General features: G+C 46.1%; 7 protein-coding genes across 7 annotated transcripts in view; 6 read left to right on the top strand and 1 right to left on the bottom strand.

Annotated features, from left to right (window-relative positions):
- The first annotated feature begins 1,769 nt into the window (after positions 1–1,769).
- On the top strand, positions 1,770–3,376 carry LOC126568716 (uncharacterized). Its single transcript, XM_050225233.1, has 4 exons — positions 1,770–2,060; positions 2,133–2,461; positions 2,529–2,896; positions 2,967–3,376. The coding sequence occupies exons 1-4, from the start codon at positions 1,782–1,784 to the stop codon at positions 3,374–3,376; spliced, it is 1,386 nt and encodes a 461-aa protein (XP_050081190.1). The 5' UTR covers positions 1,770–1,781.
- Positions 3,377–3,500: 124 nt separating this feature from the next.
- Positions 3,501–4,775, bottom strand: LOC126568262 (epoxide hydrolase 4-like). The gene is made up of 2 exons (XM_050224709.1): positions 4,586–4,775; positions 3,501–4,517 (listed from the first exon to the last, which is right to left on the bottom strand). Exons 1-2 carry the CDS (start codon positions 4,757–4,759, stop codon positions 3,501–3,503), a joined length of 1,191 nt encoding a protein of 396 aa, XP_050080666.1. The 5' UTR covers positions 4,760–4,775.
- A 378-nt stretch (positions 4,776–5,153) lies between these two features.
- The window catches only part of LOC126568310 (apyrase-like), a gene marked incomplete at its 5' end in the record, with an annotated part of 350,971 nt that continues 332,385 nt past the window's right edge, over positions 5,154–23,739 (top strand). The window contains 6 exons of the mRNA XM_050224769.1: positions 5,154–5,305; positions 5,374–5,599; positions 5,670–5,870; positions 5,940–6,227; positions 6,298–6,655; positions 6,729–7,174. Coding sequence (XP_050080726.1) covers positions 5,154–5,305; positions 5,374–5,599; positions 5,670–5,870; positions 5,940–6,227; positions 6,298–6,655; positions 6,729–7,174 — 1,671 coding nt within the window. The remainder of the gene's footprint in view (positions 5,306–5,373; positions 5,600–5,669; positions 5,871–5,939; positions 6,228–6,297; positions 6,656–6,728; positions 7,175–23,739) is intronic.
- Positions 8,829–11,167, top strand: LOC126568339 (epoxide hydrolase 3-like). The gene is made up of 5 exons (XM_050224799.1): positions 8,829–9,045; positions 9,122–9,246; positions 9,320–9,432; positions 10,515–10,683; positions 10,752–11,167. Exons 1-5 carry the CDS (start codon positions 8,839–8,841, stop codon positions 11,158–11,160), a joined length of 1,023 nt encoding a protein of 340 aa, XP_050080756.1. The 5' UTR covers positions 8,829–8,838; the 3' UTR covers positions 11,161–11,167.
- LOC126568106 (uncharacterized) lies at positions 13,294–18,097 on the top strand. The gene is made up of 5 exons (XM_050224524.1): positions 13,294–14,194; positions 17,133–17,325; positions 17,398–17,637; positions 17,710–17,872; positions 17,948–18,097. The coding sequence occupies exons 1-5, from the start codon at positions 13,318–13,320 to the stop codon at positions 18,095–18,097; spliced, it is 1,623 nt and encodes a 540-aa protein (XP_050080481.1). The 5' UTR covers positions 13,294–13,317.
- The window catches only part of LOC126568397 (probable DNA-directed RNA polymerase III subunit RPC6), a 100,829-nt gene continuing 96,710 nt past the window's right edge, over positions 19,621–23,739 (top strand). The window contains exons 1-2 of the mRNA XM_050224866.1: positions 19,621–20,019; positions 20,099–20,587. Coding sequence (XP_050080823.1) covers positions 19,621–20,019; positions 20,099–20,587 — 888 coding nt within the window. The remainder of the gene's footprint in view (positions 20,020–20,098; positions 20,588–23,739) is intronic.
- On the top strand, positions 20,966–23,353 carry LOC126567929 (zonadhesin-like). The gene is made up of 3 exons (XM_050224296.1): positions 20,966–21,076; positions 21,153–21,350; positions 21,439–23,353. Exons 1-3 carry the CDS (start codon positions 20,977–20,979, stop codon positions 23,346–23,348), a joined length of 2,208 nt encoding a protein of 735 aa, XP_050080253.1. The 5' UTR covers positions 20,966–20,976; the 3' UTR covers positions 23,349–23,353.

Genomic DNA, 23,739 nt, shown 5'->3' with positions numbered 1-23,739 from the left:
CCCCCGAGGTGCACTCTCCCTGATGATAGCCACACGATCTTATCAGAATGCATTCCGATGGAATTGTGTATTGATTTCGTGGCTCGTGTTCTTGGCAGTCCTTCTGTCTTTTTTGTTTCGATGCATTTAGATTTGCTTTGGATTATGGTTAATTTGTTGCGATACAAACTGCACGCAGCCATTGATACGAAGAAGCAAATTATGCCTCAACTCCTATGGAGCTGAGAGAGACGAAACGTCTAGAACTGTGTCAGTGGTACGTTATGGAAAAACCATTGTTTTCCCCCTTTACCTGGACGCGCAGTAGTACCACACGTGTCACGTGCCAGGGATCAACCATCATTATCTACATGCAACCCTCATGCAGGATGTCATGGGATGCACCGGGCCTTACTTGTACGAAGCAATAATTGGCCCCGGAGTCGATGGGACGATGCATATGAATATGTAACAAGCTGTTAAAATGTGTTACACACGGATGCAATAATTATATTAGTGTTTTACTACGAAGACTATTTGTTTATGCGTGGCTCAATGTAGTATTTATTGGATAATAATGACTCATGCATGTGAGGATGTTCCGATGAGTTAATGAGGTTCACTTACTTACTTTCCATCCATGTAGATGACTGGTGATCATTTTAAGATTGCGTAGAGATTATGACTTAAATTAGATAAAATTTTGGTACGATCACCTGCATACATATAGGCAAAGGCGGATATAGTCCATCTGAGGCCCTAAGCGGAAATGACGTTGAGGCCTTTAGATGCGACCGGAGAGGTGATATTCAATCACATCACAGGCTAGGCCAGGCCCGGGACTTTCATTTCGTTCAATGTTCAGAGAGAAGGGAGAGATGGAGGGGGAGGGGGGTCCCTCTCGAGGCAACAAACGGTAACCAATCCATCATATCTGCCAGTATTTACAATAATCAATTCGTTTTGGTCTTCAGCTCGGGGCTCTTTTCTAGCCGAGGGCCCACGCGGCCGCTCCATCCATTTATCTTAGGAAGATCTGCCTCTGCACAAAGGACAGTTCTACGTACAGATTTTTATATCGGTTTTTATTACGGTATTAGTTAATTTCTACGGTATTAGTTTTGAGGACGGACTAGCTAAGTAAGTGGTATCAGCAGGTGTAATACGTCAATCGATGGCCAGAATGACCTAGTATGTCTTTAGGTCGCGAAGCAGAAGATCATTTGATCTGTTACTTTAAAATACTCGAGGTGTACACCCAACAGCGTGATGAGGTAGAATTATTTTGCTTATTAGTTATGGGAAAAATATTCCAATATTAGTCACCAATTACAATCGAAATGGTAGAACGCTTGAACATCATTTTTGTAGAACAAAACCAAGCAAATGGCGTAATTGAATAGTACAATTGATCCAAGACACTTCACAAAGGAAGTACACTCAGCTGCAAAAAAAAAAACGAGACTACGAAACCAAGCAATTGCTTCTGTGTTTAGTTCAAGGACAAAACGTGCACAATATTTACGCTGTTTATATACACGACCCACCGAAAGCGGTGCAGATACCCAGGGAAGGAAGCAAAAGGACACCAGCACATAAAAAAAACCCTCTACAAATCAATTCCTCCTTGCCAGTTTGCCGACACCCCAACGAGCAGCAATACATTCCCATGGTAACAAGCAAACGGTTGTTTAGTTCGTGTTGAGGGTCCGTGTCCTTTTTTCCCAACAGAATGTTCCAGGTTAGGTAGACTCGAGGAGCAGTTTGGTGCGTTTTTTGTTTCGCGTAAAAGTTATCCCAGCATGCCAGAGGAACAGATCCCGCTGGATGAGTATCAGCGTCCAGCGTCCTCATCCTCGTCGGCACCAAGATCTCGTCAGCCGTCCGTGGGTGAGCTGCAAGAAAATGGACCTCCCGATGGTGGTGGTGGTGGGCATTTTGTCGCTATAAGAAACATGCTGAATGCTACACGTAATCGCCCGGTGGCCCGTATTGCACCACTGGAACCTTCCTTTGTCCCGGCACCGCAAAGATACTTCCCGATCGTAATTCCTGCCGAACCTACGATTGAGGAACTGCTGGTAAGCTGCTTAAGAGGTGGCGTAAACAGGGTTTGTGTGCGAGTCTAGCTAATGGTAATGATTTATCTGTAGCGACAGGCAGCCGGAACGCAGGACCTTGCGACAGTGCACGAGATAAAGCTGAAAGTCATCTCGCACATGACCAGCTTGCAGCGAATACCGTGCTTTATACCACAGCTACGATCGCTCATACTCGAGGGAAGCATTGTGATGACCTTGCGCGATCTTGGATGTGATATGACGTTTCTGCGCTACCTGAACGTATCCCGATGCAGCCTAAAGCACTTGGACGGAACAACAGGGCTGGAATCGCTCGAGGAACTCGTTGCGGACTACAATCTTATTGAAGAAGTAGGCCCGTGCTCGAATTTGATCAATATCAAGAAAATTAGCCTAAAGGGGTAAGTGGCCAGATTGCGGTGCAATTTGTGGAATTATTGGAACTTAAATTTCTTGTCCCGATCCCAGCAATCGGATAACAGACTTGGGCAGTGTAACCTTTCTGGCACTGTGCGAAAAGCTCGAGGTGTTGGACCTGAGGGAAAACTTTGTCTCAGAAGATCCTTCCTTTTGGCACGTGCTTCGGACAAATATTCCCCAGCTGCGCTGCCTCAACGAGACACAGTGCCGCGAGGTTACAAGCGATGATACGGACCTATCCAGCTCGGATTATCGTTCGTCGAGTTCTGGAAGTATTGAGGATGTTCAGCGCGGCCGATGGGATGGTAGGGTAGCGTCAATGAACGAGACAGTAGCAATGCGTCGTCCAACGACGGCCTCGGTGGAAAGACGTGTCACAGTGGAGTTGCTGGAACAGCAACGCCCATCTACCGCTGGTAAGATTCCAACCAGGATCTATGCAATATCCAGCAAACTTATGACACTCGTTCTTATCCTTCCCATCAGATCCAGTTAAGATAAAAGCCCAACTCACGTCCGGCGAACCAGTGGTCGGAAGTGTCATCACCAAAGCACGCCGTCGGCGCCGCCAGCGAACTGCCTGGGGCGAATCTACATCCTGCTCGAGCGTTAGCAGTTCGGATTCGTCCTTTTCGAAAGATTTTCCCGAACGTTTGCCCCAGAAAGCGGTCGACCTTGAGCTGGGTGTAATCGGTGTGGCGGGTCAGGGTGAATCGTCACGTCACGCCAGTGCAGCACAGCAAAGACCACCGGACTCCACCACCGGAACGGATGATGATCCGCAACACCTGCTGCGTGCTGCACGCTTGTGGCGCCAGCGATCGTTGCAGACGCGTGAAACTATTCGCGAGCAGGAACAGATGCTAATTTTGCGGCAACTGCACGATGAGGAGTAGACCGTAGACGAGTGAAGGTTTTTTTTTGTTTGGTAGAAGCGTTGTTTGGACACTAGACGGTAGAGGCAAATCACGGAATAAAGCACCTGTTGAGTATGTTTATTTGTCTATTTTTTTTTTCAACTCACGAACTGATAGGAACTTTTACTTTAGTGAAAATATGTCTATGCTCCTGACCGTCACAATTATTAGCGCACTCATCATGGTGCGCCACTCCCGGTTTGCTGTGCTCCTTTCCATAACAATTATCACACACGTCCTTCACCAATATTTGCCTTGCCGGTGCGTCCACAATCGATCGTTTAGGTCGATTCGTGTGTTCTCGAAGAAATTCGGATATAATTTTGCTCACCATTTTAGGATTATCTTGATGCATAAAGTGACCCACCCGTGGTATGAAGCGTGTCTCCAACGGACGATACATGTGCACGAGCAAGGGCACGTATTCTTCCGGATCGATTGAGCAAAACTTTTCACCAAACAGAAACAGTCCCGGTGTGTTGGACGATTTGCGTACGCGGAATTCATACTGCTCCAGGAAAAAGTCGACAAAGTTCTCTCGAAAAGCTAGCAACGCTCGCTCTAGTGCGGTTCGCTGAGCGAACGTGTACTTGTACGCTTCCAGGTCTTGTGGTTTGGAATTTGCACCGAGCAGATCATCAAACAACGAATAATCGTCAGCACGAGCTAGATACTTTAGAATGTCTGCTCGGCAGGAAAGGAATCCAGCTTTAAGTAACGTTCCCAGTGGTATCGCACCACGATCATACAGCTGCTGCAGTACGGCTTCTGAGGGTGCTCCGAGCATCACGTACTTGGACACCTTCTCGGGGAACTGGTTCACAAGGTGCCAACCAAGTATTGCTCCAGCACCGTTACCGATCAGAATGCAATCTGATTTCCCAAGGGCGTTGATGAGCGAACAGACGATTCGTGCCAGATTGTTTACCTTGTACGTGATACTGTAGATGGGTGGTTCTGAACGACCGAAACCGGGAAGATCGAGTGCTACGGTCCAGTAGTCTTGGGAAAACTCGTGCATCTGATAACGCCAGCTGTACCAGAAATCAGGCAAACCGTGCAGGAACAGCATCAACGGTTTGCTACTGGATCCTTTCTCCACGTAGTGTAGCTTTATGTCCTGTTGAGACATGAGGCTCAATATCACTAATAGTTCTGCGATGAGGATTCTACGGCGATGAGACTTACATGAATTTTGATGTACCGATGAGTACCCCATTTGCTGCTGTTAAGCGCATCAGGTGGGTCGGGTCTCGGTGCGGGAATCCAGTACGATATGCTCAGCCAGCGGAGTATCCGGAGCAAGAATTTTCCACAAACGAGCACCACACGCCGCACACAACCGATCACTAATTGATCCATTACGTAGTGATACCGGCCGGTAAGGCCCATCCGATGGATTTATATGGCTCCAAACCATGTGGTGTGGCCAATCATGGTTGAATCACGCACCCCAAACGTAACCCCTTTCGGTATTTGATGCGCCAAGAATTCGTGCGATGCACTGATCGACCTGTCGCACGCGAGACAATCGCGCTCACATACATTAAGAAGCGGCACTGTTTGTCGACTAATTGATTATGGAATGGCACTCGTTGAAGGGTAGTGAGCGATGACTATTTACCACGGGTAAACAGAGTTTTCCACATTTGTACGATCGTTCACTTGATGTGAAGCAGCGGTTTAGTATATAAAGCGTTCACACCGCAAAAGGAGAGGGTAATAATCGACACCGAGGGGCGCATAGTAATTGGGGAAAGCAATGCTGATCAGTGTGACGACGACCACGGTACTGTGGGCCATACTAGCGTGGCAGTGTCATGGGACGGATAATTTGCCAAGCAATCTTGGTAAGCTGAACAATCTGTTTCCACTTACGATCATACATATGAACGATCTTCATGCAAGGTAAATTATGAGACGATCGCTCAAATCGCGAGAACCCCTTAATGATGAGACCACTGATTTCATACCAGATTTGCGGAAACTTCAGAGAGATCGTCGAAGTGTAAAGCGAGTGAGGGTGATACGTGCATTGCCGGTATAGCGCGCGTGTTTCACATCGTACGAAAGCTGAAAAAGACGCACCCAAATCCACTCTTCTTTAATGTCGGTGACAATTATCAAGGTACGATCTGGTACAACTATCACCGGTGGAAGGTAGTGGCTCGGTTCATGCAACTACTGCATCCAGATGCGATGGTAAGCTTTTGCTGTAAATGATCGGCAACAATGTTCCTACAAGAGTGTTAATCTCCGACCTGTTTGATAGACACTCGGAAACCATGAGTTTGATGATGGGTTGAATGGATTAAGACCCTATCTGAAGGCACTAGCAACCGAAAAGATTCCAACCGTAGCATCGAATTTAATCCGATCGAAAGATCCTTTCCCTGATTTACCACGTTCGGTGATACTTGAGCGGGGTGGACGTTCGATAGGCGTTATTGGGGTGATAGCTGATACAACACATGTGAGTTATTTGCTTCATATATAGATGCTAAGAGATGTCTTCCGAAGTTACCCTACCTTTGTTTTGCAGGAACTCTCCAACACTGAAAGCATCACATTTGCCAATTCTATTGACACGGTGCGCACGGAATCGCAAGCTCTAAAGCAACGAGGCGTGAACATCATACTGGTGCTGTCCCACTGCGGGCTGGAGGTGGATAAACAGATCGCGGAAGAGGCGGGCGACCATGTGGATGTGATCATTGGGGGACATTCACATTCGTTTCTTTTCCCGAACGGTTCCAGCATGCCGCACAGTAAACTTGATAAAATTTTGGGCGATTATCCAGTAGTTGTGACAAATAAGGATGGACGTAAGGTAACTGCGTCACGTGATGCGATTTAGGGAGAAAGTACAATTTCCTAATGCGTTAGGAATCACATTTTAGATACTAATTGTGCAAGCCTACGCTTACGGTAAGTACGTAGGCCGTTTGACGGCCTATTTTAACAAAGAAGGAGAAGTTAAACATTGGGAAGGATTCCCGGTGTATCTGTCCGACCGAATACCGCAGAGCCGGTGGGCGTTAATAATTCTGGAACCCTATCGCAAGCAGGTAGCATCGTACGGAGCAACCAAAATAGCTGAAACGGCTGTCGATCTTGTACAGAACACTTGCCGTGTTAGTGAGTGTAACTTGGGAAGCTTGGTGGCGGACGCGATCGCCGATTACTACACCAACGAAACCTTCCACCCGGTAGCGGTGATAAATGCTGGTAACTTCCGATCACCAATACCCAGAGGATGTAAGTATTTGTTTAGCTATTTAAAATTTTGAACAATCAGTTACATATTTTTTTTGTGGATTTGATTCGACAGTTATTACCAACGAGGAAGCGATCGGTGCGAGCCCATTCTCGAACACGGTCGATCTGCTAACGCTACGGGGCGACACACTATGGAACATCATCGAGCACTCGCTCGTGTTGGATAGTGCTAAGCGATTAAACGTGGCCCAAGTCTCGGGATTGCGCGTAGTGGCGGATCTCGATCGAAAACCGTACGAACGGGTGCTCTCGATCGAGGTGCGTAACTTGCGCGATGGTATCAGCTATGAACGATTGAATCGAAGGGCAACTTATAAGGTGGCGACACTATCGTTCATTGCCACCGGTAAGGATGGGTTCCGGTGGGCATTGGAGCGACTAGATCGAAAGATTGGTCCACTCGATTCGGATGTGTTTATAGCGTACCTGAAGAAGCTTCAGATGGTAAACAAATCCAATCTTAAGAGTGGAAGAATGATGCTAAACGGAACGATTAAAGTATGAAAATAAATATTTCAAAAGTATTGCAATATAATCAAAATGGCAACAAATTATGCAAATATAATTCTTTTTGAACGCTCCCCCAAGCAATGCAGTTACCAGAAGCCCTATCAACGTCTATAAGCCCTGAGCATGATGATTACATCATTATTAAAGAACGTACAGACTGTACAAACACAGCAATATTTATACATTTAGAATCAACATTTGCACAGAAATATTTCTCTATCTAGGTATGTACGGTGGGAGTTTCACAATCAGGTTAATATTGATTTTGACTTTTGTTGAGAACAGAAAGGAATGATCTACGTCGATATGATCGGCTTGATCCACAGTCATCTTTCTTTCTTCTCTCGATAATAATTTGCCAGGCGAACCACAAAGCAATTTCACCCAAGCAAATTCTGCCTTTTTTGCAGCCATATTTTTCACTTTTTCTAGCCCAACAGCAATGATCATCGATCAGAAGTGTGCTCGGAGCTGATCGGATGCCCTAGCCCACTAACTACCGCATTCGCGATGTACCGTTGAGGCATCTCTAACGTGAGGTCACGATATTACAATCATACTCATCTTTCCGTCATGAGTATGATGCTGCTGACCGCGAGCATCGTAATTATTCCGGCCGTTGGCGGATGACGGGAAGGAGAAGATGAAGTATGGAAGTGGTACTGTCGTTTGCCGGGTAGCAAAGAATGACGGCGTGAATCTGCCTTCCATTAACCAGAGTGCAGCGTTTGATAAAAACTACATTGGTGGAGTCTGTGACTGTGACTGGGAGTGCCACAGTGACGAATGGAATAATTCACACGTGGGAAATTTAGTGAGGATTCAAATTATACAAAAAATTGTAATATATAAGAATTTTATACAAGGCTAGAGTTTGATGTTTTTATTATAAATCTTACGTTACGCAAACCAGTCATTTTGACTGGTAGTTTGTGGAACGATGAACTGCTTGTATGAAAGCAAAATGCTCACAAAAAGGTGATTATATATAACCGACAGACGTATTCCTTGCAGTATAACTGTATGATACACAAGAAACAAAATATCGTTTAACAATTATATGAGCAGCAAGGCTGATGTTTTGATAATTTGGCTGTAAACGATTTCAATCTTCAAGGTTGCAACACAACAGGATAAACAATTTACTTGTTCTTTTCGAGAATTTTCCATTGCTGGTATAAGAAACAACCTATCAAATGCGCATTGAGCCAAGTAAACAAACTCAAAGAAATATGAAAATGTTTTTCAGATCATAAAAAAAAAATATTTTTTTCGTAACCACCAGTCATTTCGACTGGTCGCGGCAAAGTTGCACGCGAAAAAATCGCGGTAGTTCTAGTGTTAAAAAGTATAACATGTCCCACATCAGCTGTGCTCCACTGTACATCGCCAATTTGCTCCACTGCGCGCGTACGCCCTTACACTTCTTCCCCCATTGGAACACGCGGTCGGGCAACCTCAGCTTATCGCACACGGTCGTCGCGCAAACTCTCCACCACAGCGTTGCTTTCGTTAGGTGAGACATCGGCACCGTACTACGCTCATTCAGTGCGTCGTCAAAATCCGTCGTGTACAGCACACAGATCAGCGGGTCGCGTTTGCGCGAGCGAGTAGAACCTGCATCCATTCATCCCCCAAAACACGATCTCACGATGGTGGAATACTACATCCGGGAATCGATACAGTTCGTAGTGTCGTACGCGCTGTGTCTGTTCTACAGTTTGCGCGTACTTTTCGGCATTCTGGTGCTGTTTGTGACGAAGCCGCACACGAAGTTTTGGGTGCAAAAGGAACGTCCGGTAGCACCGGATTGTTTGAAGAACCACCAGTACGGTGTGGATAAGTATCAGAATGCGAATGTAAGTTGAGGTGTGATTTTTGAGGGATTTTTGATTCGAAAAGAGAGCTCTCACGGGTGGTGATGTGTACTTGCAGGGCATCCGGATACATTACGTCGAGAATGGGGATCGTTCGAAACCGCTCATGCTGTTCGTGCATGGATTTCCCGAATTTTGGTACTCGTGGCGCCATCAGTTGAAGGAGTTCTCCAAAGATTATTGGTAAGCATCCGGATGGAGTGATAAAGATCTAGCGTCCGTTTTAATTGAACTTCCTCCTCCCATCGTTTCTCAGGGTAGTGGCGTTGGATATGCGTGGTTACGGTGATACCGAAAAACCCGAGTACCGGTATGCCTACCGAATCGACAACATGACAGAGGACATACGGTGTCTGGTGCGAGCATTAGGTAAGAGCTGTGTACAGTGCACCCGGTAGCTGCCAATAAGTGCTAAGTGATTGACGATACCTTGTACAAAGTTCACGACAGTACCCTGCATGACAGGCGTATTATGAGTGCTTTCGGACCTACAAAAAAAAGAGAGAAATCGAGATAACGCGCACCGTAGATAGTAGCACCCGTTCACAGCTGCTTCCGCTGATCATTAGTCCCCACGCTTATGCTGATGGCTGACACAGCTGACATCTTCTTTGGTGGTGAAATTCAGCGTTGCGTTAGCTGCTAGGTGTGACAAATGGTTCCGACGGGCGGCCAGCGATCGAGTTGAATCGATCGGGATGAGTTTGTTTACGTGCTGCGTACCTAGCGGCGGCATTTGAGGAAGGCCAATTATGCAACTGTCAACAGTGCTGATGTTCATTTATTGTTTTCGTTTGCGTTATTTAGACACCGGCATTGGACACCACATGGTAGTTTTGGGGTGTCTGGTTACACCGAAAGGTGTGACAATTTTGAAGACACCTTCAAGCACATGTTTAGCAATTACGATTATAAGTGACACAAAAATTGGGAGAAAACGTCTTAGACAAACTTGCACTCGGAAAGGGTACAAACATTACGAAATCCCTCCCGAGTTGGGGCTTTATTGCCAACCAAAGAAAGGGTTTAAAGCGCAGCGTAACGCTTTTTATTAGCTCAAAGAGATAAAATTGATAGATTTAACCTTCACCTTCAGAAGCTTTTTTAAATGCCGAATCGGTGTGGCTATGCGTAATAGCGGTGGATGACGTGAAGTACGTTAGGCACTGCAAACGATAAGGTTGATGGATGTCTGATGGTTGCTTGACTTAACTATCGATTACCCAAGCGGCATGGTACTTTAATCGATACGAAGTTCGTCATCAAGGTCGTGAGACGTTGGTTTAGGAACGTGCAACGATCTTACTCGATCTTTAAAACGGTACCTACCGTATAGATACAGACAGTTTTAGAGTTCTAGGTTAAATGTATCGTAAAATCGCTTAACAACTACAAGATCGATCAAGGTTTTCTTGGACGTTAATCCAGTGATACTCCTTCCTTCTCTCTAGGGCGCCAAAAGTTTACTCTCGTTGCACACGACTGGGGTGCAGTGATTGGATGGCACTTTATCACGAAACACATGGACATGATCGAGCGATACATCATGATGGATGGTCCATCGCAGAAGGTAGTGCGAAAGCTTTTCTCCACCAACAAAGAACAGCTAAAAATGTCTTGGTAAGAGTAAGACCCTCTAGATCGTTCATTCAAATGACTAATTCTATGAAACTCTCCTTCCATTCTAGGTACGTCTTCTTCTACCAAATGCCCTGGCTGCCAGAGTTCTTCGTACGCATGATGGACTTCCACATCTTTAAGGTGATCTTCAAGGACCACGGAGGGCCCGAAGTGGTCGAAGCGTTCAAGTACACCTTCTCCAAGCCAAACGGTATGACGTACCCGATCAACTACTACCGTGAGAATTTCCGGTTCTTCACGCGGAAACTAACACCACCGAAGCCGAAAACGTATGCGCCGGGTCTGTATCTGTTGGGGGAGAATGATCTCTACATTTCCAAAGAAACGGGCCCACTGATGCAGCAAGAGTTTGAAAATCTGGAGTTCCGAATTGTGCCCGGTGTGGATCACTTCCTGCAGCAGCACAAACCGGAAGTGGTAAACCAGTACATGCGAGAGTTCCTGTCCAAGAATTAAGAGTGTAAGAGCTTTTTTTGTACCTAATGCTTTACTCGTTTTGGCATGAGTTTTGTTATTTTAATATATAGAAGAACGAAAAAAAAAGACACCATTAAGATGCATTGGAACTTTGCTGTTTTATTCGATTCGATTTTCCTTTTCCATTCAAACTCCCCTTATTTCGGTTTTTTTAAACCTTTATTGCCACCGACATCCCTACCGGCCAATATCGGTTATGTTAATGCATAAACATACACACACACATACACACAGAGAGACACACACACGTGCGCATATTCGCACATATTTTGCCGCAGTGTGAAAATGATTAAACACGACGCGGCGTGGGTGAATTGGCATAAAGTTCGCACGGCTGGGCCAAACAAGAAAACCCCCCATCCTGCGGCGCAACAAAGGCACAAAAAAAAAGCATTCTGGCCATTCAGTAGCTCCGGAGAGCTCTCTTCATCCCTGGCTGAAAGAGGATGTACGAAGTGGCAAACTTGTGGCTGTAAACGAATGAGCGTGTCGCGGTCACGTCCTTCCGATTGACGTCATCAGCCGAAGTTGACGTCATAAGGACGAGAGAATCGCGTCTCAGCGTTCTGCATGCTGCATCTGATGCCATTATGCTGCCATCTTCTTGCTTCGGGGCCAGTATTGAATGAGGGAATCGTCCAGAGCCGAGGACGTGGCGGCCATATGGCTGTCCAAGAGCGGGTGACTGAAGAAGCTCTCCGGTTTTTACTACGGTTCATTCATTCGGTTCTCCCTGGGCAATCTCTACAGCAGGACGAAAAAAAAGCATCGACACACACATACATACCTTCCATGTGAACACGCGTACCAGCTCACTTGGTAAGCTTGGTGCACAGTCAGGACTTTTCCTAAGGGGCATGAAGTCAACGGTGCGAGACGCCTGCCGTTGCTAACGGTCAAATTGACACTTCATCGTCCGCATTCAAGGGTCCCATAATTGTGTGTAGTATGTTGATGTTCTAATAAAAATAGCAGATTACCAAGGGTAACATGTTTACACATTTAAGGGTTCTGTACTTGATGAGGACTAGCGTTGTTACAGGACCTCCCCATTAACCGACAGTGCGTCTCGATAGGCAGAACTGGGTGAATAAACAACAACAAACCAGGCTCGTAGTAACCTGTCCATCATTATCATCAGCAGTAGAATGCTTTGTCATGCTCCATAGTAACCCGTCGTCGTAGTCGGCAAGAAGTTCCAAAACACACAAAACGTTGGGTAACTTCGATCGGTTGTGGTGTTGTGCGTTACCCGAAATCGAGCAACTTGTACATTATTTTTGAAACGTCATCACCGTTGACTATCCTTTCTTTTTGCTAGTCGACTGTGGGTATCTACAGTTGGTGGACGCAATGACAGGGTTCTGAAAAATCTTCGTTTTGTTGGGTTGGAGGACGTAGCCATGGAGGTGGTGGGATGTTTTCGTTTTAGTCCACCCACCAACACTACTACTTGCACGCGGATCGATAGCGCCCTTTTGCAAGGATGCGAGTGCGCATGGCCATCCCGAGCGTACCGAAAGCAACTGGCAATCCGAAGTCTCGCACTACGCAATAGTTGCACACGCTGCGAGACACGACGGCGGCAGGATCGCTCAGTATGTACCTGGTGCGTGGCTTCTGTTGGTAATAATCGCCACAGGACCATACATTTGTTCGCTGGTGAGCTGATTGTTGGCCAGATGCTGGTGCTACATCCCAGTCGTTGGACGAGTCCGGTAGCGCAAGTACGTGGTTTCGGGCTGTACTTAGGAGCGCGAGCCTTCAGCACGGAACTGACCGACCGAGTCCTTCCCTTTTTTTCCCCTGCTATCCTTAAAGTGAGTGCGCGTGTAGGCACTGCGATCCAGTAATGTGACTGTGTTATGTGGCTGGGATTGTAAATGTTGTCCTAGATATTGAGAAAACCCGTGCCTACTCCGAACCATCCCACGGAAAGACCTGTTCGCACACGCTTTCCCTCCCATTTTCAACTGGTCCTAGAAGTGTGTGATTGTGTGTGGTGACGTGTCGTGACATAGTTCTTCACCCTCTTTACTCCCTACTCCCCCATCAGAAGCAAGTGTTTGTTGTGGTCAGTGTACAAAGGGAGTAGGAAGTGTTTCTACATACACACAAACCCGCCGTGGCCTACCAATGGAGACGACGGCTCGCGTACATCAGAGCAAGGCGAGCTCGAGGCATCGTAGTTCTCGAGCACGCCGCAGCGCAACACCTCAACGGCTCGAGCAGCTGGAGCAGACGGAAGTGCGCGGCGTCGACGATGGTGCCACGCAATCCGCCGCCGACCAGGAGCTGGCGGTAGCGAGCGGTTCTAAAAATAGATCCTCCACCCTAGTTCGCTCGGTACGGCGCCCGGATACGCCGGAGCACAGTGGTGGCAGCACGACGACCAATGCTAGCAGCAGTGCTACAGGCACCTCGGTACCGACCCAGCACTACCACTACAGTGCCAGCGGTGACAGTGGTCCGGCACGGATGTCCCAAACACCCCGTAGCAACTCACCTGCCATGGTGACCACGGAGCTAGATGCACCGGTCAGTGTGGACGGTACGGTGGAGGTTGTTGCTGTAGATCTTGTCAGCGGGCTGGCCAGTCTCGGTACCGTACCAGGACCAACGGATGACAAGTTGCAGAAGGGCATCCTCGGCTACATGGACCGTCAGCTAAAGGTACAATCGCTGTCCGATCCGCAAAAGAGTCCCGCCCAACGCAGTACCCGCAGCCGAAGCAGTCTCGAGAAAAGCCCACGCCGGAAGCGCAGCAAATCGGAATCGCGGAGGCGTCGGGAGCGCAAAATTTTGGCCGCAGGCGAGATGGAGGTACGCCAGGCAAATGAAACGCTGATGCGATACCTGAAACAGTGTTCGGACTTTAACGATGCGTCCCTGTCGGGTGATCTGGAGATACCGGAACATCTAGAGGATAGGCGGGTGCACCGGAAAACGAAATCCCAGCGGGAGCGCAAACTTCACCAGCTGCAACCAGATCGGTCGGGTGGCAGGACCAACGGTAGGTGGTTTACCAGGGACTAGACTCAGGCCCGTTCCGTCCGGAAAATAAACCCGGAAAAGCAAGGGTTTCATGCGCTGTTTGATTAGCGTCCCTGTTTTTGCTGTGCGGCGTCAGCAAGGTTGTGCGTGTGCTAAATTTAGAACTTTTGGACGACCGTGCGGTACTTTATTTACTAGCCGAGGGGAAATTTCGGCTGGAAAACGGTGCTGGTCGGTGAGATTCAATTTTCCAAGGCGCGCATACGTGTGTGGGTGTCCATTTAAGAACCTTTCGCTTGGGAACGGTTTTTTTTGTTTTTTTTTTTTTTTTGGGGTAACCGGGAGATATCGTCAAGTAGGCGCTGATGTTTCTTGGAAAGCTATTAATAAGCCTCTACTCTTTACGCATAGTAGGCGAGGAGGATGTATGAAGCAATCAGTTAAGCAGCTTCCTAACGATTTTGAATAATCATTCGGCATGAACCACGACTTAATGCGTAGAACATGACGTCTTGTAGGGTTTCCTTATCCTTCCCAAAAAGTTATTGTTTTGCTTTTCTTTCCTGGGGCCAAAAACACGTAACCGATTACTTATTAGATTAAGCGTACTTACTAAGCCCCCAATGTGTGTGTGTTAGTTCACCCTTCGTCATCACGTAATATGTTCTTGAGCGGACAAAACAAAAAGGTTACCAAAAAGCATCTCGCAGACATGACGTAAAGTTGCCAGTAGACTTGTTTTGCAGTAGAGTACGCGAAATTCGTTCACAGTTCCGAAAAAAAAAATTACCATTTCCAATCACATCACCTTCGGAATGCGATGAGATGGCTTCATCGAAATTGCAATAGCAGGGAGTCGCTGACTATCCGTAAACCTGCTCCGAACCGGCTAACCGGTGCTGGTAAGGTTGGATGGTGATGTTGGTGGCTCTTTTGGTGGTGGCTAGCGAGGCAACAAATCGATAGGAAAATGTTAATCCTGTGGATTTTCGAATCAACTTCTCTTTCTCTCTTTTGTTTGTCTTTTTCCCACGAATGCTCTCTTACAGAGATTTCCATCTCTCTCTCTCTCTCTCGCTTTTATCTGACAGAATTGCGAAAACAGATCAAAATCCCATGTTCTTCCGTTTTTGCGTCATTCCTCAGCAGGATTCTTCGGTGGCTTCGGCCTGCCGCTTGGAAATGACGCCGCTTGCCGTGGGCGGAATCGTGAAAATCCGGGTTGTCGGGCTGTGTGCTGGTGTGCGTAATTCGCCCGTATTCGGGTATTGGTGCCGGCTATCCTTGGACACACTCTACCCTAGTTGGGCGCAATGACGTCACACGCCGCCCTTTCAGTGTAGGGTAGGGTTTTATCAATATTATTGTGTCGCTTCTCCTTTCCACCCCACCACACAAACACATACACACACAGACATCTCCCCTTCGACAACGGGGTGCGGCCGACCGTGGTGCTAGCCAAATTCTCTACCCTTACCCTTATAGAACAGAAAATCGGACCATTGTGTCCAAATTTAGCATCTGTCACCGATTGCTATTGGAGGAGTTTTCGTTTGCGGAGTCGATCTTTTGAAGAGGGGAAAAAAGGCACGTAAAAGAGCCTTAAATTAATGGCTAGTTGGAAAGGAAAGTCGATAAGATGTTGTGTCTCTAACAGAAAAAAGCAACAAAGAATAAATATACACACCACTCTAGGCCGGATACCGAGAAATCGCAAGCAAAAGCCCCGCTTGGGATAGGTGCTTCTTTGGATTGGTTAGGCGTTCCTTCGGGGGTTTTGCTTTTATTTTGCTTCAAGAGATAAATAAAACTAGAACGTGACGATCCGTTTTGAAGCTCGGTTCGGCTTTTTGTTTTGGTTATTTTTAGTAGCTCAGCTTTTAAATGATTCAACCGACTCGCGTGACAACGCAACGATAAATCTAGCTACTTTATGTGACTTTAACAGTTGATCCTAGGAAGAAGGGTTTTCTTTCTTAAATTTTGAATTTCAACGATCGCAATTTTCCCAAAACCCAAGTGGATTCTGGTCTGGTCTGACCTTTAGTCTATTCCCCGAGAACAAGGGTCCAAATGGTTGCGAAACAACCACACATGCCAGCCAGGATGATGTTGCTGGCAAATTACTTATGCCTTATCTAACTCATCCTACCAAGCCCCCATCCCCCCTCTCCCCACTCCCTCGCACACATACACAAACAACATACATCTTCGCAGGAAAAAAAACGCAATGATAACTGTGTTCCTTGAACTTTAGCCCCTTTCGGTGACCTTTACAAGCACTGGTTCGCTCTAGTAGGAAGGCACCCGTTGACATTTAGAGCTGCAATCGAAGTAAGCATCAGACCGGACCGGGTGTGCCGAAACGAGCTGGCACAGTGGTGTGTGTGTGTGTGTGTGTGTGGCCAGAGATTCGCAGGAAAAATAACGATCTGACGCCACTGTATCTCGGGGGCAGAAGACGGGCATGCTCGTAATGATAAGATGGGTCTTGGATAGTACACGCGCCGTTCATTACACGTTCCAAAGGCGTCGCCACGTGAGCTATAGCTATGGTGGAGGTAATTAATTCCGGTAAAGATGTGTGTCGCTTTTCATTCCCTTTTCCTAGCTGGTTGTTGGTGTTGGAGACACCAGGACACAAAATGGGATTATCGCGGCAAACTCGGCACTCGGCTGTCCTCGCACGCTAAAGTGTTTCTACGTCTTGTTGTGGTTTTTAGGAGGGATTTTTTTTTTTAGAAGGATTTGAGCTTTCCAAGAACTCCGGTTTCTCCGCATCTTGGGTAATAAGTAACTGTTGAATGAGCTTTGTATCTTTAGAAGATTACTTACAGAGAAGCTACCTAGATGCTGTTTGCCGCAGGTTAGGGATGGAACATCTTTTTAGTCTTTAGTGTCCACAAGTTTTATAACTAATTTTCCCTTAAAATTTAATTACATTTTTTTCTTTCCAGCCGACGATCTGATGAGCTATCATGGTGAGATATACAATCCCTTCACGCCGGTCGTTTCACCGACGACTGAGGCAGCGGCCACGCGTATCGATAAGATGTACATACAGACTGCTAGCGGTTATCGACCAGTTGACAATACTTACTCCTATCATAAGTCTAGGGCACTAATCGGGGGAGATCCCGAAAGCAATAGGTAAGGACACGGAGCACACATTTTCGAAGCTGTCCCTAGATATTCTGAACCGTAAAGACTTTATCCTTGCAGCCACACAATAAACACATCGGTACATCTTTCCTGTGCGGTGCAACGAGTCTGGCATCTGCTATCGACCGTCTGTCACGGTTTGCTTGGAGGCCTGGCCTTCGCCCATCTACTGCTGATCTGTACGACCAAACCGTACGACTGGGTGGATGCCTCGATACGCCATTACTCAGCCTTTGCCGAGGTGTATGCCAATACGTTCTACTGCTTAGCTATCGTTTGTATGGTTTCGATATTCGATCGGTAAGTATGGCGGTGCCAAGCACGTGTTGTTGCGTCACGGTATACTAATCCGATTACTATTTTTTCTTAAAGGATGGATATTGCGTACGGTGGTGATACGAACATTTCCTTTCGCTCTATCTTCATCATCATGATCTACGTGATGACGATCATACTGAGTCTATCGGCTGGCACGATGGACGAACGGCTGTATGTTACTTCCACGTTAAATGTTACCGTCTGGGAAGAGGAATTGGTAAGTTTTGCTGGGGGCGTAGGCGCTTCTCTTACTCAAAGTCTTATTCACAAAAAAAAAACCCCGAAATTTTAGGAAACGAACAAGGTGCTGAGCATCTGGAATGCGCTTTCAATTGCACAAAGTGTCGGTGCCATCTTTGGTTGGCTAATCGTTGGCTTCCTACCAAACCAGGACAATCTGTACGATCAGTTGCTCGAGATGGAAAAATATCAGCTACAGTAAAGGCGGCAGCTGTTTTTTCAGTAGTCTTTGAGATAAAAAGACGGTCGTAGAAAAGACACCTATAACGTATAATCCAGTTTTGTACATAAACTGCACCTAGTGCGAACATAAGGCTAGAGGAACACAAAGTACTAAAACTAGAGTTTACAGAACAATAATCACGCTTATGTCAACTGTCCGTTGTAGAGACTTCTCAGCCCCGGGGATCGGTTTGAGCCGTTTAGCATGATGACCGTGGGAGGTATCAATGGTATCAGCAAAAACAAAGTATTACACAAATCACACTTCAGGAAGTATTGCGGCGGTTGTGGAAAAAGAAGTTACGAAACAAATGGCGGATAGTGTACAGGCAAAAAAAAAAAAACAAATAATGTAGGAAAATCGCTGTGAAGTAGCATTTCAAACCCAATTGTGAAAACTGGCAAAGAACAGGACTGATAATCATTGTATAATCAAACGATAGCAATCGCAAACGAGAGAATCGTGCATTATTTACATGCCGCGAAGCGAAGTTGGAATGGAAATGGGCTTTTGTGTATGGCTAGCCAATGAATGATACTAGGATATTGAGACAATTAATTAATCTGTAAGCGTATTGTTATCATAAACAACCATACATCACGCTAAGGCGCATGTTCTGATTTCCATACACCATTTAAAGCAGAAACATAAAAAAAACCAAGCGATAGAATAAATGTTCGTTGTGTTTGATTTTTAAAATACATAATCTAAATATCACAAAAGCCATTTTTAGTGTCTAATTGATATGAATTAAGTATGATAAAATGTACTACAATCGAATTGCTTTTACCATATTGTGCATTGTCATCTACCTGGCTAAGTTTTGCACTTTAATTCCTAAATATCTTTAGATAGGGAAGTCGCACACACTTGAAATTTTTAGAATACTTAGACCAATTTGTTTTTTTACCTTTTCGAGTAAAAAGAAATTGATTAAATTGATTTTAAATATTTTTTCAGTCTTTTTCCGACCGCCTACTCGGATAGGCCATACGTTTTGTATGGTAATCAACAATGTTTTGGTTTGTGAAGCTTGTATCTTTTGATTTATTGGACCGTGGGCCACGAGATATTTCAAAATGAGGATTTCAGGTTATCAAGTGTGTTTGGGACAATTTCTCGCTTTGAAATCGTTTTTTGAGAACCTGGCGCATACACAATCAACCTACACGGCGCAATGGAGAAAGATATAAGCTTTACAATCCGCATAACTGAAAACTTCAATACAAAATGTATAGCCTATCCGGGTAGGCGGTCGTACAACAAAGTGTATCTTTTTTCGTGATTACTTCGGTGAACTGTCGTTTTGAATTCATTACATTCATTACATTTTGTCTGAAAATTACATCCTCCCTCCCAAGGTGTGTAGACATACTTCGACAACACTCGGGTGGCTATTTTATCTGTCTAAATCTTGATCCCGTGTTGAAACGTCAAAATGCCTGAATTCCAAAACATCAACAAACAACAAACGCACGCAACATACGGTGCCGGTTAGCGCAATGGATGAAATCTCGACGATTGGATTTCAGATCATTTCCTTGGCGAAAGATAAACCGGAAGGCATCAACAATGACGATCTTTCCGAATCGCTACAAGGCGTTCCGCCGGAAAAGCGTGTGCAAGCGCTAAACAAGCTACTGTTGGACGGTGTGCTGGAGATACTGAAGAAGGGCAACACGTTGATATACCGCATGAAGGATCCGGGAAAGAAATCGTCCGCCCCGAAGGATATCGACAATGAGGAGCGCGTCATATACAACATTGTGGAGGAGGGGGGCAATAAGGGAATCTGGATAAGGGACATTCGTGTAAAATCTAATTTGGTCATGACGCAGTTAAACAAGGTGCTGAAACAGTTGGAAAACAAGAAGCTTATAAAGGCGGTCAAATCTGTAAATGTAAGTGTGTACTGCTTGGGTAGCGTGCTATCTTTGGATTGTGCTATAAATGTTTCGCTTTTTTGTTCTTTTTTTACAGGCAAGCAAAAAGAAAGTGTACATGCTGTACAATCTCGAACCGGATCGTTCCATTACGGGTGGTGCATGGTATCAGGATCAGGACTTTGAGGCAGAGTTTGTAGACGTGCTAAACCAACAATGCTTACGGTTTTTGCGCATGAAGCGTGATTCAGCACGTACGAGTGGCGAGGGCCCGCTGGCGGTGCAGAAGCTGTCCGAATGTACCGTGGCGGACGTTCATCGATTCATCTCCGATCTCGGTATTAGCAAAATCAGTCTGGACGAGGATGATTTGGAAACGATTCTCAAGACGGTCGTGTACGATGGGAAGGCTGAGCGGATTGCACAGATTAATGGAGGATTTCTGTACCGGGCTATAGAGACACCAATTGCGGCACCGGGCCTGGTACAGATGCCGTGTGGCATCTGTCCGGTCATTAAAAATTGTGCCGATTGCGGTGAAATTACACCGAAACTGTGCACTTACATTAGTGAGTGGTTAGATTAGGTTGGTGCTAGCTACATGCATGGATTACTACTTACGAAATAGATAAAAAAAATGGAAAGTATGACAAAGAACTTCAAACTTGCAGCAATTCTTGGCAACAGTTAGTTCTCTTTCTCTCAAGAAGATAAATGGGGCTCAAAATTCCCTAACGCTTACGCTTATTTCAAGATGATGACACACGAACATCTGTACCCTTATCGTGTTCACGATGCTGCTCAACGCTTAGAAAGAGTGAGAAAATGTCTGCCTTTTTGCATTTAAATTTCATCCCTCGTAGCTAGCTGACCGCAGTTGATAAAGCCTCGCCTTTAGTACGAAACAAGCAGTTAACCCGAGTGGAAGACCGTTCTGCTTTGAAGAGATTGAATTCTTCCAGCAAGTTCTCTACCATGTGGATATCAGGCATACAGGGACTAACCCTGCTTGGTTGTTGGTGTGTAATCTTCTTGACCGATTCCGTCACCAGCTTAACCGAACAACGACGCTTCGGTAAGAGTTCTATCTCCTTTGAAAAGGGATTAATTTTAAATTATTTAACCATCAATTTCTCATCTAATTTTTTCAGCCCTTCCTGGCCGCCGTCCAGCAATGAGACAGTTGGTGGTGCAATGTCCTACACCGTACTTTGTCAACGGTGAGGTGAAAATTCGAAACCGAGGTCGTATGGTACGGTTCGATTGTTCATACGGGTTTAAGCTGGTGGGCAATCGGTACTCCAACTGCCAAAATGGACGCTGGGACACCACCACACCAGTTTGTGTGAGTAAGTAACCAGGCCCAACCACCATTAAAAGCGCCTCTGAAGATGCAATGCGTGTGTGTGCAATAATGTGTACGATTGTACTTAACAGAGTCCGGATGTGATATGCTGCCGGAGGTCGCTTCCGGTTACGTGCTGTACGAGATGAACAAAGCGTCTGCGTGGCTTTCATGCTTTGACGGAACGGAACTGGCCGGATCACGGAATACGTACTGCAATGGAACGCACTGGGATCGTCCGTTGGGTGTTTGCCGTCGAACGGGTCAGTCAACGGCTACAGCGTGCGACTTTGAGGCGGAATCACTGTGCGGCTGGTCGAACGATGCACTACACGACTTTGATTGGAAACGAAGCGATGGCACGCTAAACCCACGAGCACTCCGAACCGGTCCCAAGTACGATCATACCACGATGCAACCGAAGGCAGGACACTTTATGATCGTCGATTCGGGCGAACAGTTAACGAACGATACGGCACGTTTCATTTCGCCCATGTTCGAACCGGAACTTAGCATCGGGGCGTGTTTTCAATTCTACTATCACATGTACGGCGAATCGGTTGGTACACTGAACGTGTACGTAAAACCGATGACCAGCGATCTGTACGATGTGAAGCCGGTGTTTGTGCTGCAGGGAAATCAGAAAAACATTTGGCACGAAGGACACGTGGAGGTCGCACAGCAAACGGAACGGTTTCAGATCATCATCGAAGCAAGCCTTGGACTGCGGTACAAAAGTGACATTGCGATCGACGATGTGAGCCTGCTGCAGGGTGACAGCTGTCGGGTGGCAGTTGAAGATAGTGAAGATCCACCATCGGAAGCGGAAAACTTGCCGGTGAAGATTGATTCGTGCGAGAACCGGTGCGGGAGTAGTATGGCAGCTGTGTTAAATGCTAGTGATACGATTGTGCACTGCGATTGTCACGAGGATTGTGTGACTGGTGAGACCTGCTGTCCAGACTATCGAGAACGGTGCGTTTTTGAAGTTGGTGGAATAGTAGTTAGTAACGCTAGTACGACGACTACTGTGCCTATGACGTCTACAACAACGACCACTGTACCAGCGACTTCTAGTACCGCACGTTCTACGGCTAGTAGTACAACGAAGCAAACAACGGTTACTACCACTACTTCTACTACAACGACTACAACTACTGCTAAACCGACGACTACGCCGACGACAACGACGACAACGCCAAGAACAACGACAACATCAACTGCTGCCACATCCACCACGAAGAGATACAATCTACGTCCATCAAGACCCAGCTTTGTCCCAATGACCAATAGACCTCGGATAACTACTACTACCACCACAACTGTTGCCACAACATCAACCACAACTGCGCCCTACTCTCCCGCTACGTCCACAACGAAAAACCCCATCACTACCACCCAATCCGATATAGTGTTCCAACCAACAACGGAATCCACAACAGAAGAGGTGATCGTGCCCGATTTAACCATCAAATTGACAGTCGAGAAGCTGCGCGAAGCGCCCAACTTGATAAAGTTTTTTATCTACGCCCTATCCACAGTAACGTTTTTCGTGTGCATCCTAAGTGTAACGTACTTTTACGCCCGAAAATCACGCACCAGTGTGTTGGCCCGGTTGAAGGAGAAATCGCAAAAGAGTGGCTTTGAGGATATCCGCTTTTTGGCTGGCGAGGAAGATTTAGATTTCAACATTGGCCATGGAGGAGAAGCAGAGGAGGAAGAGGAGGAAGGTGGAACGAAAAATCCCAAATCGACGAAGGAAGTGAAGCAAACAACGGAAGCGAAACGTGTGTCCAAGAAGGACGCCAAAACGGATGCGGTGCAAACACAAAAACAAACACCGATTGCACATGTTCGCAATGGAGATGAGGACACCGATAATGATGACTCTTCGGATGATGAAAGTGGTAGTGCGAAAAGAAGCCACTCAAAGGCAAACAAAAAACCGTATCAGAAGTATGTAAAATACCATGACGAGGATATGGAATCGACCTTACTGTGAGGAGCGATAAGGCGTTTGTTGAATGAATAGTGGCGCCGGTCAAGCAAACCGGAATAGTGCGGGGAAAAAACGGCCGATAAGAAATTGGTGGCCTTTTTCTGCATGAAGCAAACAACAGGAAGCACATGATGCGCATAAGCGTGATAAAACGGGAGGCAATTGAAAAACGGCAAAGCAAGTGACCCTTTCGAGGTGAAGTTGTGGAACGCATTTGGATTGATTCTACAGCACGGAGATTTTTATCACATGAGAGAATAGGTCGAAAAGGATTACATATAAGTGAAATGGCGTGATTAGGGAAGTAAGTTAAATATAAATAAATAGATAAATCAAGTTAAAGCATCTTTCTAATTTTATTTCACAAAATTGTACAACATTTTAAAAATTACAT

This window comes from Anopheles maculipalpis, chromosome 2RL (genome assembly GCF_943734695.1).
Source record: "Anopheles maculipalpis chromosome 2RL, idAnoMacuDA_375_x, whole genome shotgun sequence".
NCBI classification, from domain to species: Eukaryota; Metazoa; Arthropoda; class Insecta; order Diptera; family Culicidae; genus Anopheles; species Anopheles maculipalpis.
Note: the sequence above shows the minus strand (reverse complement) of the source record. Positions and strands in the feature narration are given on the sequence as shown.